The 15,945-nt window shown below is 37.6% G+C and overlaps 2 protein-coding genes across 2 annotated transcripts; one reads left to right on the top strand and one right to left on the bottom strand.

Annotated features, from left to right (window-relative positions):
• Positions 1–522: 522 nt before the first annotated feature.
• On the bottom strand, positions 523–5,546 carry polr2g (RNA polymerase II subunit G). The gene is made up of 8 exons (XM_085905861.1): positions 4,955–5,546; positions 4,654–4,763; positions 3,280–3,439; positions 2,401–2,451; positions 2,256–2,321; positions 1,724–1,795; positions 1,592–1,625; positions 523–680 (listed from the first exon to the last, which is right to left on the bottom strand). The coding sequence occupies exons 1-8, from the start codon at positions 4,964–4,966 to the stop codon at positions 667–669; spliced, it is 519 nt and encodes a 172-aa protein (XP_085761987.1). The 5' UTR covers positions 4,967–5,546; the 3' UTR covers positions 523–666.
• An 869-nt stretch (positions 5,547–6,415) lies between these two features.
• Positions 6,416–9,274, top strand: LOC147061061 (uncharacterized). Its single transcript, XM_085905859.1, has 5 exons — positions 6,416–6,733; positions 6,809–6,979; positions 7,648–7,747; positions 7,964–8,094; positions 8,484–9,274. The coding sequence occupies exons 1-5, from the start codon at positions 6,686–6,688 to the stop codon at positions 8,772–8,774; spliced, it is 741 nt and encodes a 246-aa protein (XP_085761985.1). The 5' UTR covers positions 6,416–6,685; the 3' UTR covers positions 8,775–9,274.
• The last annotated feature ends 6,671 nt before the right edge of the window (positions 9,275–15,945 follow it).

Genomic DNA, 15,945 nt, shown 5'->3' with positions numbered 1-15,945 from the left:
CACAGCTAAAGAAAAATATAGTGCAACAACTACATCACCTTCCTTTTCTAATTTCTGTGAAATAACAAGCGAGGCAAAATATTTTTTCAAATAGAGCCATATGCTGGAAAACCTTCGGAACATGCAGTACTGCCCAGTCAAACTCGCCACAAAACTATATATAAAAAAAAAAAAAAAAAAAGTGCAACACACACACATATCATATTTACTCAACAAATATACTCAAAATAATTTTATGAAAAGAAGACTGACAGATATAACAACAAAATGTTTATTATGTTTCATGGTTCATTTTACAAACAATAAATCATATAATACACTGTTGAAAAAAAAATATACCTGAAAACAAAAAATAAAGTCACACATTGCAGTGATGACAGAAATAGTCGTTTTTGTAATTCAGTGACATGAGTAAACCTTTCCCGTTAAAATGAATACAAAGTAAGAACAAAAAATATTTTAACAAGTGGCTCACATTGCCACTTAAAATGAGACCTAAAAATCAAGTGACTACTCACAGCATTGATGGAAATAGAAGTGTATTACCAATAACACTATTAAACTATACGTATTACATTACAAAATATCTGGAAAAAAAAATAGGCTTAATCGGCCGTTACAAAGAGAGACTACACTAATAACGAATTTAATCTCCTCCGATGCAGATCAGCTCACAAGACCTACAAAAAAGAACCAAAACACTTGAAATCGTTATTTTTCAGGGATCCAGAATGAAAATTAAATAGTGCAATTTGAGAACCTGTAAGTGTAATTGTCATATGTTCCCACATTGTATTTACCGATTTATTGTTTTTAATAGATCCTATTCTTGAAAATGTTTTGCTGCTGACAAACCTAAGCTCCATATTTAAGCTCATATATCAGTAATGAAGTGAAAATGAAAGTGAATAATATTAGGGGGGTCCCAATCAAAAATTACTCAGACACCAGCCAAAAAATTAAAGCGCAACTAATTTTATCACAAAGCTCCCAATATTAGCACTTGTATACAAAATAGATTTTGTTTCATGAACCAATTATTGTATTTTTTGACTCCTCGAGATGCCATTCTCTCTTGAACATTCAGCTAAAAGTATGTATCTAGCATGCAGAGCCCGTGAAGGAGCTAACAGAGTAGAATATTCAAGTGCAGCATATTCTCGTGTGAGTATGATTTTATGTAAATAAATAATAAATGGGTCATACATATAGTTCCTGACTATTGTTCTTTATGTGAATAGAATCACTTGATCAAGTCTCTCCTAACAATTCATACAAAAGAATAAAAGCATTCCTGCTGATATCGCATTGGACAGTACCCTAGGCTACAACATTGGAATTATTGAAAGTGAAAAAGTTGTATTGGGACACCCCTAATGAGGATTTACTTCCAAAGTCAATTTACTGTGTGTGCCCCTAAATTTTGTGCACCTAAAATATCAGATTAGGGGCTATTGTGGTCAAGGGTAGTACAGACCTCTTGTGTGCACAATAGTAATTGAATTATACATAGCATACTTTATATATTTACTGCAATTCATGGTTTCTAATAAAATCAGACACTCCCCAGACAATGTGAAGTAAGACTCACCGAGATAGTCATCCATTAGCGATCCAATGGCAAACTGAAAAAAACCACACATTTTTCTCGTAAGATTTGTACAAATAAATCAAATAAGACATGGTGTACATTGCAATTTTTTGGAAAAGAATAATTACGTACGATGTCATTTTTGTCGACTCTTGTTCCTACAATCTTTAACCTGATTTCATCATCTTGCTGGATCACAATGTCCTGGAAAACGAACAAAATTGGATATAACATTGAGTAACTTGAAAACTTTTGACTGAGAGATATCAAATTGGAAATAGACATGGTATAGCTTGGCAGCACTTATACAGAAGACACAAGTGGTGGAATTTATAATTCCTTGACAAATAATAAATCCCCTGTGAAACTAGAACAAAAAATACACCTAAAAAACCTAAAAAAAATAATTCCTGTTTTTAATTGATCATTTTGATATAAACTTCATAAAGTAGCAAGCATTGTTTATATTTTTTAACCAAAGGCACAAACTGGAATTTACCTTTTAAAAAAATTGCATCATATCGTCTTACCAATCGCATAATAGTTCTGGTAAACAACCTAAACACACACCCATGCATGTGCCCCAAAAAAAAAGCTAAACAAATATTTTTCCCATATAATTTGTATTTTCACTTGATCACAAAATACACCGGATATATTTTACCTCATCAACAGTCTTATAACACGGTGGATTAGAGTTGGGATCAAACTCCATTTCTGAGGGGATGGACTGCAAAAAGATACATCTGTTAAGAGTGACAACGTTTGGGTTGAAAAAAGGCAGCAAATGAAAGTGAAAGCTGGCTCACGTGTCGAGAGATGAAACATGACATGGGTCCAATTTCTGTGAACAAACCAAGCTGCAAAAGCAGATAAAAACAGCACACATTACTAAGAGAAGCAAACTTGAGCATGTGAATGTGAACAAACACAAAACACCATTTCAACGTTTCTTTAACACTTCAGTAAACCGATTCATAAGGAAAAAAGAACATAAAACCCTAACCCTATACCCAACACATCCATTTTCTGACACGGCTCATAAAAGGATTGAACAGCACATATTAGGGGTTTCTGTTCCTCACACCCCAAAACAACCACAGTCCTTGCAGAGGAACCCGGTTATTCAACTTCTCCAAGTTCATAAAACACATGTCGATTGGTTGGACGAACTCCCATGCACCACTGAGGACCCTGCCGAGGCTGTAGGCCTGCTCCACTGTTCCACGGACAGGACGATGGAGACGGCAAATGCTACAATTGAATGGGCAATGGCATTGAACATTTGTACCCGTTGAATGTTCTCGCTTTCCCACTTCTTCTTGGCTGATGCTACAGGAGTCTAGCAATCAGAATGACTCGACTAAAAAAACAGCTTTTACAGTATTAGACTCATGAACAAATTAGATCACAATCTAGAGATGTGAACCACATGCCAATATTTTTTGTAATTTGGCTCACACTTGAATGTTTAAACTGTGCAATACCTGTAAGCCTTGAATAACTGAATTTTGGCATGTTACATGTCCCCCGCCTACTGCCTGAAGTCAACTGGGATAGGCTCCAGCACGCCCGCAACCCTCGTGAAGATGAAGCGTTTCAGAAAATGGATGGATTGCTCAGTGTTAAGGTTTCGTTTTTACTCTGAACATGACCGACCAAAAAAATAAAACCATCTTGAGTCTCACCTTGTTAACCTGTGTCACTACAGCATCCACAACTTCCCCTTTAAATGGCCGGAAGACAATTGCCTTGTATTTGACTGGATACAAAACAAACCCTCTGCCTGGCTGGATCACTCCTGCACCGATGTTGTCAATGGTAGTGACTGCGATGACAAAACCATACCTGAAAGAGAAGCATACTTTAAGTAAAGGGTCTTTTGCTAGTGTAATGAGACTTTCATGGAGGTGAGTTGATTGACACTCTATGTCCCATCTCCAACAATCCAGCGACTGACTGGGGACTAGTCAAAATAAAAAGAAAAAAAAACGTTGGGCAAGAGTTCAAATAGAAGGTGCTAAGTTATGTGTTTATGCTAACAAAATGCACATGCTGTTGGTAGATTGTCATGTGTGACTTTGTTTGAGGCACAGAAGTGGGCGTTACAAAACCCTAAATGTTGGAGTCGGTCAGTGGAAGAGAAAGTGAAAGTAAAAAGCAGTGACTGAAAGCCATGGAGGAGCCTGGAGAAAGAAGAGTTTACACAATTCCACACAGAGCGGACTGGAAATACAGACTGCTGTGCATCCCTGTATCTATATATGTATCTACATATTTGCTCTAGCAGCCTCAAGTCGGTAGAGAAATTAAATGGGCAGAAGAGAGAAATTAATGGGCAGCCATACACAATCTTGAGCTGCATTTTCAATACATGAACATTTTACAAATGTGTCATATGCACAGTAAAAACAATTGTACAGTAGCCAGTTAAAGCTGTGGCTTCTTTGACATCACAATTCTGGAAATACCCAAAGGTGAGAGGGCAGACGATACATTTTGAATTGTATTTAGGGATTAATACATTTTTAATAACATTTTTCCATTGTGAAAGGGTTCGAGAGGTCTCAAGAAAAACTTTTCAATCTTTGCTCCACAGCACATTCAGTACATCCAATAGCTGTTACACATTGGAGAGGCGTTACAGCTAACAAAATATGGCTTAAGCACAGTTTCTGGCACCCCCAAACTTACAATAGTGATTAATTGAACTACAAGGGAAATTTATAAAATCCCCGTTCTTAGTTAAAACCTATCGTTATCTGACTGCTTTGAGTTCAGCTACTAGACTTATTGAACTGCAGCCAAAACACCCTCTCAGAGACAATAACAATAGGTTTATTTGTGTTGCCGTAGTATTCCATAAAGTAGAACTATACTACTAGAAACTGAGACACCTTCTTATTTAGACGACCTAATACTGACTTACATGCGGGTTGAAGTTTGAGGGTGGCAAAGATTATTGTACCGTACACGCGCGTGACCCATATTAGACCCCAGCGGGTCAACGCGGGCCGTTCCTTTTTACATGTTTCTCTACAGAATGCAGGATAAATACTTACTTTCCAGTGCAAGTGCCCTCTACTTCTGTAAAAAGCTTCTGCTTCACGGTATTTAAAAGATTGGGACCAAAATACCTGGGGTGGAGTAAGATTTCATGCTCCAAAGATATCTGTGAACATAAAAGAGCATCACTAAATGAGGCAAGTGTGACTTTGGCTTGCTAGCAGAACATTTGGTTCCAAAGTTTGAAAATAATGCGGGTAAATATGGCGTTTAGTATTCAGAGCTATGAAGTACAAAAGGCACACGAGCCATTCAAAACTACCGATATAGTATGAAGAGAACAAGACCCACACTTACATGGTAAAACATCTCTTTTTTTGTGTTCAATCTGTTGTCGATGAAAATATGTTACATAGGTAACCTACATTGGATTTTGAATACCAGTTGGAAAATTGCACACTACTGCTCCCAGTCTTAACTACCACGTTGAAACGGTTTAGACGATTTCATCGCTGCCTCCTTTCCCCTGCATTTTGCCTTTCAGGTTTGTTTGGCATGAAACGTTTCAGAATAAACTGGTTTCATGTAACAACGGGTGAAATAGGCGGGGGACACCGATGATTTAGTAAGATCAACCGAAACAAAAAAAAAAGTATTTTTTTTTTCAGGCGATAATGTTTATTTGCAAGTGTAATGTGATAATTTGACGCTACCCCTTAAAAGATTGAAGTCAGATTGTACCCAGCAGTGAGAGTTTGAGTTGTGGCTGTACAGGCTAAGTGAGGAGTCAATTTTATACTACCTGTAACTGTTTATGAAAGTTATTAAAGCTTCAACCTAAAATATATGAACTGAGAGGGCATTCAGTTTCTACAGGAAGAAAATAAGAATTAATACGTCTAATGTCGACCACTACCGGTCGGAGGAGAATGCGACAACTGCATAAACCGGAAGAGCCTTCGGAAATGCTAACGTAATTTGGAATTATCTGTCGCAAAAGATCCAGGACGCGCTATCGGGTACCGTAAAGCCAAGGAGAACGTAAAGCAAAGGAGGAAGACGTAAATCAGACGCACGACAGAAGTTATTTTTTTATTTAATTTAAATCACAAATATACAAACGTGATCAAAATCAACAAGAGAACACAATATGTAAGGCACATAGAAACTATATATCACACAACACTAACAGGTAATAAAAAAAAGAAAAAATAAATAACAATAATGAAAAAGAAAAGCAATTTACAAGAGAAAAATCAAATAAAATTAAATACAAACAATAAATACAAAATAAAATAACCCTAAATTTGATAGGTTAGAGGACACCAAAAATATCAAACTCAGTGAATGCATTGAGTAAAGCTACTGCAAAAAAAATATACTCGATCAGTCTTATATAAATAAAGTAAATGAAATAATTATTATATTAGAATTACTAATATTATTCACAGGTATCCAACCAAACATTAGATTCTAAAGTTTAGGAAAGATATGCCAATGACTGTAGACCAACACGTTTTGGAAAGATGTATCCCGATTTATTATTGATTACGTGACTCTGAGTTCACTATTTACTTGAAAATGTCTGTTTGGTGTCTTCAATAACGATGATTAAAAAACTTGACAAGTTTTCATTATGAATGTAATAATTATTCTTGCAAAATTCCATATCCACAAATCCAAATTCAGTCACTCAAAACCACTTTTTTTTTTTTTTTAAACAGAAAGCAAACACTACATAAAAGCTTTTTTAGATTCTAAAAACAAGAAAGCGGCTAAGACTGTTGCTTTATGGTCTTTATTTGGTATTTTAGTTTTGAATCCCCCTGTCTCTTCTTTTCTTTATTTCATGTGTATTAAAAACTTTGGTGCTTATATTTGGAAATGTAACTAGACTTGTTCAACAAAGATTGTTTAAAAAAAAAAAGCGTACCATCAACACAGTAGTAGAGCAATTGGATTGGTTGAAATGTTAGGGACTGAAAGGGCTAATGCATCGATCGGCTCTTTCTATACACATTTTCAGCTAGCGACAGAGTGTAAGTTGCTCTTAAAACGTAGCTGCCTTTTGTATAAATCCAGGATCTAATGGCGAGTATCTTCGTCCAGAGGTTTTTTCTGGTGTCCACTAAACTTGTAAGTTATAGGTCAAACACTTATTCAACGGTTACTTTCCCTATGTCTCTTGTCACCTTGCTTTATTGCGTCTAGAAATCTCCGCTGTCGAGTTGTTTGCGTCTGCCCAAGCCAGTGAAGGAGACCGCCGCCGGGGCTAGACTTTTCTCCAGTGATCCTCCAGAGAGAATCGGCCGCTATCCAGTTCCTAATAAGAAAGAATTGCCTTATGATATCGTGGAACTTATGGAGGAAGTGGAGTTCAAGGTAGGAAAATCAGAGCGCCAAGATAGAGAACAAGATACTGGAAAACTGCTATGGGGAAACTTAGCCGTGTGATCGATTTGCGGGTGCTGCCTGCTGATGTGGACCGTGCCCGAAGTGCCTTCGAGATTGTGACTCCAAATCTCGAAATTGACTATTAAAACTAATCAACTTCATGGCTGTATTCAAAACAAATTGGTACAACTGTTAGTCAATGGTCTCTTTGCTATTACTGCTGTTTACAAATCAAATGTTATCCTGGTCAAACCTCTAGTTTATATAGGTATTACTGTATTCAAATCATATGTTATACTCTGTTTCGATTTGTTTTCAACTTTCTATTCAAACTTCCAGTTTATTTGTTACTGCTGTATTCAAATCATGTTGTACTGGTCAAATTAAAGTTTTTCTTTTGTTTCTCACTTTTCTCTTCATGGTATATGGTGGTAAATAGTTTGCACTATACTAATTTAGACTGTGTGTCTGGCAGTGAAACCTCGATTGTAATCAGGACGGGACTAGATAAGCGAAATTGCTTCCTCCCGCTTCACATTTCGACAAGTCATATCAAACAAATGTGAAATTAATCTGTTATAACCGTGTTGTTTATGTGCTTGCCAAAATAAACAAATCAAATCAAGGGTGACTGTAACAAACATGTTTGTTTACAGGGAGGATTCTTACCAAATGTCTTCAAAGTCCTCTCTCACAGACCTGCAGAATTTCGAGCCTTCTTCTCTTACTACAATGAACTCATGAGCAAGGAGACAGGTGTGTCTACCGCTCTTTCTTAAACAACATAGCATGTATTGTTAAAAGTGGACATAAGAAAATGTACTAATGTATACATATAGTATAACAAATTGTTACAAACGGTCGCGTTGAACCAAAAATTCACGCTGTCCGGAGAGAACTTCCATTTGCTCTTGATTGGGCTGCTTTAGGTTGCACAAGCCATATTCTATGTGATATTCTTTTGGCTTCCAGGTGGGCTTACCAAAGCAGATCGTGAGTTAATCGTGGTGGCCACCAGCATCCATAATAAGTGCCTTTACTGCGTGGTTTCCCACAGTGCACTTCATCGCATCTACTCAAAGAACCCTACCCTCGCAGACCAGGTAGCACTTGTGACAACCCGACTAATTGCTTTTTAAGTATTTAACTATTTTGCTATTTGACGTAAGTTGTTATGTCAGATTCATTTGTATATTAGAGTACACAAATCAACCTGGACAGATGGATATTGTACTGTACTTTATTATGTACAATAAGCAGCAGAGTCAAAGGCAGTTCTATACATAGTACATACAGTACTTCTCTTTACATCTACGTCCAAATTGTTTCTCTTCGGGTTTGTTTGATAAAATGGCTGTTTCATTGTTGAACCTATTTACCTGAAACTCCAATTTAAAGTGATGTTGTTTTACATTTTTCACTGTAAAATAACTTTTCAGCTAATATGTGGTGTCAAGAATATCCTCATGAGCTTCCTCTGACTCCTACTTAGGTGGTGGTCAACTATGAAAATGCAGAGCTGCAACCACGCGAACGCGCCATGTTGGACTTTGCGATGGCCGTGTGCCGCGCAGACACCATCACTGATGAGCACTTCAAGTCCTTAGAGGAAGTGGGCTTTGATAGAGAAGACGCTTGGGACATCGCTGCCATTGCGGCCTTCTTCGCCATGTCTAACCGGCTCGCCCACCTCACTGACATGCAGCCAAATAAGGAATTTTACAACATGGGCCGCATACCTCGAGACAAGAGTAAAGACAAGGAGGGCAAAGATTGCAAGTGACTTGCCTGACAAGTTTAATTTAGGTGAAAATATATAAATAATATTAATTTATAAATTATTATAATTAGGTAAATTAATTAAGTGTGCACTCTATACTTGGCATACAGTGGTGAAATGATCATTTTGGGCTGTCACTCTTTGGGATGAAAAGAAACATTAAACCTTAGATGGTCTATTTTCTTAGTTTTTTGTTCTTTTTTGGTATTTTGAGGCACATTAAATCAAAGTTCTGGATTCAGCCTTAAAAAAAGCATTCGAAATGAATATGTGGATTGTCGTTGTTAGACAGAAAACCCCAATGAACTAAATGCTCAAAATACAGACGCTTCCTTTTTGATTAACTTTTAGATTGGTGGTCAACACTAGATGGCACTAGAGCATCACATTGTTGGAGATAGAATCCCCACCTTTGTCAAAAACAAAATTTTCCTGCACTTTATGGAAAATAAATGCTTTCAAATAGGAGAAGTTGTTTATTTGTATAATGTAATTGGCCAATGTACAGTATACCAAGAAAAATATTACTTTGCTCTTTGCTAATGTATAAAATAATCTGGGAAAATGTGAAGACATGAAGTCGAAAGTCATTTCCTCAACACTGCTTACATCTGATGGAGAATGATCACATGAATACAAGATGAACGGCTTTCAGATGGAAGGATTCATCCGTTTCTTTCTGTAGCCTTGTACGTTGACGGATGAATCAATACAATTTTATCTTTGCTTTAAACTACAAGGGGATATTGCACATGCTTCTCCCGTGGCTCATTAGATCTAATATCAAAACAAGTTAAATTTGGGACTTGATTAGTTCAGGCTGTGGGTAAAAGGTGTGTGAACAAGTACACGTTCTTCTCTCTACACCAACGATTGCTCCTCAGGCGACTCTTCTGTGAACTCTCATCGGACTGATACCCGGGACGGTGACGAGACTGGGTAAAGACAGAAGGTGTCCACTGGTGCAGCCAAAACCACCTGAAGCTGAATCCGCTCAAGACCGTGGAGATGACAGTGAACTTCAGGAGAGACCCTTCTCCACTTCCACCCCTCACCATCCTCAGTAATGCTATTCCCACCACAGACACCTTCAAGTTCCTGGGATCCACAATCTCCCAGGACCTGAAATGGACTGGTCACATAGACTCTGTCCAGACGAAGGCCCAGCAGAGGTTTTACTTTCTGAGAAAGCTCAGGAAGTTCAATCTGCCACAGCCAACCAAAAGACGCAGCTTCTTCCCCCAGGCTGTCGCTCTGATGAACTCACATAACTCATAGAGTCTAAGAGACATCACTGGGCAATAACATCCTGCTCTTGCCACTTAAATGTTGTCACCTGAATGTTGTTAGTCACTTAAATGTTGTACAGAGGTTGAGATCAACCGGAGTCAAATTCCTTGTTTGGCATGGGCAAACTTGGCCAATAAAGCTGATTCTGATTTAGTCCTTAATATCGTGTTGGTGTTTAGTCACAAGTCCATTCTTAAATTTCACTAAAAATACCATCACAAATATTTTTATTTACAAGCTATGTAACTGTCAACAAATATATTCTATATATCGTACTGATAATAAGGGCACAATTACTTTAACAGTTTTTCTCAAGATGTTTTCCAGAAAGAGCAAATGATGACTTTGAGTCATGTTGGGTTACATTCCAATCAATATCTCGGATTCAAATATTGGGAATACTACACTCTCTGTACTCATGATGTCTATGGATTACTGCTGGATCTCTCCACAGAAATGCAGCAGCTCTTCCACAAACTCCTGTTTCAGATTAAAGGGTCCCAGATTGATAATCCAAATGCACATTCACTCAGATTACTACATCTCTGTGGATTACAGGTCATGTGCCTTCTCATATTTGCTCATAGAGAACGATTTAAGCCTTACTATTTTTGCTTTTGCATCCATGGATGTGTTCTATTTGTGTCTTGTTTTGCATGTTTGTTTTTTCCCTCTATGGTAGACTCTGGCCTGATTTTCAGTGTCCCTAAACACACTGGGGCGGATGGCATTGAATCTGTTGATTTTAGACAAGCAAGGTTGTGTTCACACCCTGATATTGTTTAGGATTTGGCATCATTGCACACAATCTTGACACATTCACAGCACATTAGTTTGATGTGAAGATTGAGTGGATGACTCAAAACAATGTCAGAAGTTTCCTCGCCCTTGAAGACTGGCAAGAACACTTTTTGGCAGACTCAGATGTTTTGCTCATTACGCTTGAGCATGCCATGAATATAAAAATCATTTCACTCTCTTGTGCTATACTTATTGTCTCTCTGAAATATACTTGTTCAGGTCCAGCATACATCTGAGGCTGCAAACCGATGACACATATTTGCACTACCTGGTACTTTCTTGTTACTTTTTTTCATTCCTCAGTCCCTGGATAAAGTTAGACTCCCTGTAAGTAAAACCTGATTCTTGTTGTCTTGGTTTGACTGAATCATTCACTGTTTGCTTTTAGCAGTGTGCCACTGTACTATTTACATTTGTGCAAAACGGATGCGCGCCGAGCTAAGCTGAGCTGAGCTGAGCTGAGCCAAAACAACAGTGTGCAGAGAAAAAGCGGCACAAGTCCAGCCACCTTCACTAGTGTCACATTAGCATTCAAGATGTCCGGCTATACTGGAAGACGAACCGTATTTTATGACAGCAATAAATATGCCATGATGGAATTAATCAATTAACAGCTCAATTTCGACACGGCGAAATATTTCAATGAACTGTGCTTGCTAAAGCTGATTTGTAAGTTTCTTCTTAAACAGTGGTCAATGGCAGTGTCGCAGAGTGAAGGGTCGCACCACTGATGGTGATTTAAGTGACCCGGGACTGACAGTGACCTAAATGTAATATGTAAATGTAATAAATGTAATTAAAATTAGTTTCAATTCAAAGTATTGGGGGCACAAAAACAAGTGTTTGTTAATACGCTCTCAATCAGCCGGTGAAACACCTAACTATGGTTAAGTCATGCAACCTGTGTTCAAAAAACAGTGATCTTGTTTTGATACGGTAACATCGTAAATTTAAGTGCCAACAGGAAAACGCAATCAGTAGAGTACAATCATAAATATAATATGGACTGAATTGGCCTCTAAAAGGGCATCAACAAAATGTGTCAAAAAGTATACGTAGCATAAAGGGAATGAGTGGCACAAGTGCAAAAATGCGAGGACTCCTAATTCCAAGGCTATTATGTACTTATCTATAATTCAAGTTAATGGCTCTTCAAAGCACATACTGTTCTTTAGGAGGGGTGCATGATATATGATAGTGCTAAATTTAATGACTTTCCATTTGTGTATCCCAGTCAAGCATAGCTGTGAAAGCCAACCTCATTGCAACAAAGTCTGGAAATCTTTAGAAAAAAATATTAATGATGACAACAAATGCAACCAACTGCATTCAAAGTTTAGCACGTAAATCATCCTATTAAAAAAAAAAAAAAAAAGTAGGGATAAATCAACACAAGATACGTGCAAGAGTAGTAGTAAGAACTATTTGACCTTGCTGACCTGACAGGTGTCTTAGGGTGCAGGGCAAGGAGAGGAGATCTGACAGTGCAGTTGGAGCTTGCAGCAGGATTGCTTTTTAACTATCCTCTTGAAGCGAGAGGAATGAGTGGAAGAATGGGAGGGTGGTGGAAAGTTGGAACAGTGGGAAACTTGCGATTTTATTTTTTATTTTTGCCATAGTCTAAAAGATTGAAGTGCTCATCAAGGGGCGCTGAGAAAATAAACCAGAGCAATAAAAGCATTGTGAGCTCTTGGTGGTAAGGAACTATGTTGAAGTGAGTTGAGGAGCTTCATTCAAAGCACTGCTTTGCCACCATCTCATGGCATGTGTTGGCAATTAAAACCTCTTACTTTTGTGATTTCACTATTTGTATATGGACATCAGAGTGGGTTTGTATGGGGAGGTAGTTTTTTTTAAATTTCTTTGCCCATTAGATTAAAGATTTCGCCATTGCTCTGTGGTCACTTGCAGGAGGTTTAACTGCAGTATTTTCTTGCATTTTCTTTGGCCAATTCATCAAAAGTATATCAAAGTATTTTTATACCAAGCACGTTTTTGCTGTTTATCATTCTTTCATAGAGCCTCCTAAGCTCCAGGAGAAAGGAAATCATGGTGTCGTACTGGTTTTAAAAAAATCTGAGTAAAATAGAAACACTTCTACTGTATGTTTCAAGAACTTAATAGTATTTGAACTGATAACACACAAATCACATGAGCAGTCAAGTGATTTAGATTTTTCCCCATTCAAACCACCGCTGGGTTTCCAATGCAAACAAACCAAAAAATTTATTCTCTCTTTTGTAGCCACTACATTAGGTACACAAAAGTGGTGACATGTGGTGACTCTAGAATTATAATGGAGTTTTGTTGTTCAACAATTATGATTGAAGCTCAATTGCTTCTGAAGTGTCTGCATTGTTTTGTTTTTACCCCACGAAGTTGACATCAGCTTCACACTGAGCTCAGCAGTCTGACCATTTGACACAATGTGAACGCACAATCTGTTATCACGCACATCCCCACTGCGCGCAGTCTGCACGAGGGAGTCTGCAGCCTCCCTTACTGCCCTTCCACCCTACTTTGTCGTCGTCCCACACAACGGCCTGTTTCACGACTGACACTCAAAACAAACAAGGACAAAAGTCAACAACATATGTTGTCGGCATATACGTCAGTCGATCGAAGGTGTAAGATCGACAGAGAAAACACATCCTCACCGGGTGTTTGCAATGTTGAGAAAGACCCATCTGTTACGATCCTTCCCTTATGACCATCATCTTACTGTCAAATAATGAAAGCCTGCAGGAGGGAAAAGTTCATCCCAAAACTTCTAATAGATGTTTCCGAGCTGCATCAATGATTACTGTGGTCCTCCCCAATTTTCTCAGGGCTGATTTCTAATCATGTCACATATACTGGGTCAGGAGGCTTCTATTTAATTCTCAGTTTTTGAGTAATTACAAGGTGATGAGATCACATTTCTTATGACTAATGTGTTCAGCTTCACAGAAATAACTGATTAAACTGCAGATCATAAGAAAGTATTCACGTACATACGTGTCTGAGTGTGTGTGATGGTTTGGCTTTAATTTCAGGTTCATTTTTTCATTTGCATATTTTTACAATTTTTGTTGTGATTTATCTTTCTAAAGAATACTATTGCACTTTCTAGCATTTGTTTTGTTAAAACGGCACAAAGCTAATGGTGTATGATGCCAATATCTAATGGCCCGACGACCGTTCAAATTGTTGGAAAAGGGAAATCAGCAGTTTACATTAAAAGGAGAGATAATGATGCATTTGCACCAGTTCAAAAGCATTACACACTAAATCTAATGAATATTTGATATGCTGCATAATGTGAACTGTACCAAGGTGATCCACAAATATATTCTTCAGTCAATGGGACACAGCAATTGTTGGAACAATCAGAACAAAACTTTAATACAAAGACTTTGAAATGTTCATCCTAAAGTCAAACTGCCCATGCAACTGTAAAATGGTCTAAAACTATTCTTAATATATTATTATTTCATTTAGGTCATAACTGTGACTGATCAGTCTGACTGTGTTTGAAGTAAGACATATACACTCCGCTTCTTTAAATAGAGAGCCATACGGTACTGAAGATGGCATATGAATGCATAATGCTGATACAGCGCCGGGCCAAATTATTAAAAGCTTTATCTAAAACAATAATTATTCTGGGAGAATGTCTGTTTTACCGACCCAAAATGAACCCAGATTGCTCTTAAAGAGAGGGCAGTCCGCCCCCAAGCCCAGTAGGCCAGAATTAAAGAAATGTTCATTCCCAGAAAATTAAAAATATTCCAGAATTACAGTCTAGCCCCTGCAGTGTATCAGCAGCTGTTGAAAAAGTAATTAAAATGGGTAGGGCCTAAACTTTGTAAATTGGGAGCCTGGCTTCTACTCTTCTGAGAAGACTTTCTGAAAGACTTTGTTGTGTGCCTATGAGGTTTGCTCATTTATACAGAAGAACATGAGTGAGGTCAAAGGTCACTGGTGTGAATGCCTCAATCTCTTTTCTAGCTAATCCCAGCATTTTCCATACCAAAACTTTCCAATTCATTTTTTCCCACACAGGACAAAAACATAAAATGCTCCGAAATGTCATGAAAAGATGATGACTTATGGTTGAAAGTGTAAAAACCCGGTGGGTTACTTTTGTCAATATAGGCTACAGACCTGAACTCACAGAACACAGTGTTCCAGAGCAGGACTGCGCAATGAGTACATTTATTCCCACTCTTATATTCCACATCTGTGTAGAAAACACACAGGGACATTAAATCAGGTGGAAACTCCCTCCAGTCGGCATTTGCTTCCGAGCTATCAGTGGAAATGTACGCCCCAGTTCCAGTGTTGTATCTATGTTGGGGGAGGGAGTTGACATGTTTATGGTCAATTAGGTGACCTCAGTCAAAAACATCTTATGGTGAGGTCGATGACAAAGTGCATTACGAAACATTGTAAACATTTACGCTGTGTTTATTTGTGATGTGATTAGTTGGATCCACTCACATCCGCAACCATTTACTATGAGTAAAAGTGACACCCCAACCAAAACTACTGTCTCCATGATGATTATTACTCTTAGACTCTAGCAAAACCTAAAGGGAGTCTAATATTCCTGGCCTCATGGTTGATCCTTGAATTTGATTGCATTCTTGTTTATACGAGAATTTAACATAGCAGGTATGCCATGTTGCAACTAATTAGGTGTATATTATCATTGTTTATGATTACTAATCTGTCATTTAACTGTGTTCTTTATTCATAGTTATTCATAGCTGCATTTATTGCAGTTTTTGTCAAATACCATCCCTATGTTCAATTAAGATGAATTTTTTATGGTAGTGACACTTTAGAGAAGAAGAAAAATCTGTCATAAATAATCATTTGAATTTAAGACACAGTGCCAGTATCCTTGTCTTAATAAGAATACAAAAGATGAGATATATTTTGGCTGGCCATCAGAAAACTGATTTTAATTCCAAAATTGGGATTAAAAACAAAAAAACCTGCTCCATATTTATTGTCTATTCTTTATGGCCTTTTTTGTTTAATCTGCTATTTATATTTTGGTCTCACATAATATGACACAATTTCAGATTAAAGGTTG

Source organism: Syngnathus leptorhynchus, chromosome 2 (genome assembly GCF_054491065.1).
Source record: "Syngnathus leptorhynchus isolate UIUO chromosome 2, UIUO_Slep, whole genome shotgun sequence".
Lineage (NCBI taxonomy): Eukaryota > Metazoa > Chordata > Actinopteri > Syngnathiformes > Syngnathidae > Syngnathus > Syngnathus leptorhynchus.
Note: the sequence above shows the minus strand (reverse complement) of the source record. Positions and strands in the feature narration are given on the sequence as shown.

Bases quoted from the DNA above. Each gene is read 5' to 3' on its own strand.
- LOC147061061 (XM_085905859.1), top strand. From the start codon at position 6,686: ATGGCGAGTATCTTCGTCCAGAGGTTTTTTCTGGTGTCCACTAAACTT. The intron at 6,980-7,647 runs GTAGGAAAATCA...GTTTGTTTACAG, and splicing joins TGGAGGAAGTGGAGTTCAAG to GGAGGATTCTTACCAAATGT. The intron at 7,748-7,963 runs GTGTGTCTACCG...TTTGGCTTCCAG, and splicing joins ACTCATGAGCAAGGAGACAG to GTGGGCTTACCAAAGCAGAT.
- polr2g (XM_085905861.1), bottom strand. The intron at 3,440-4,653 runs GTAAGTATTTAT...CTTCTCTTTCAG, and splicing joins GAGGGCACTTGCACTGGAAA to GTATGGTTTTGTCATCGCAG. The intron at 2,452-3,279 runs GTGAGACTCAAG...CTGCTTTTGCAG, and splicing joins TAGTGACACAGGTTAACAAG to CTTGGTTTGTTCACAGAAAT.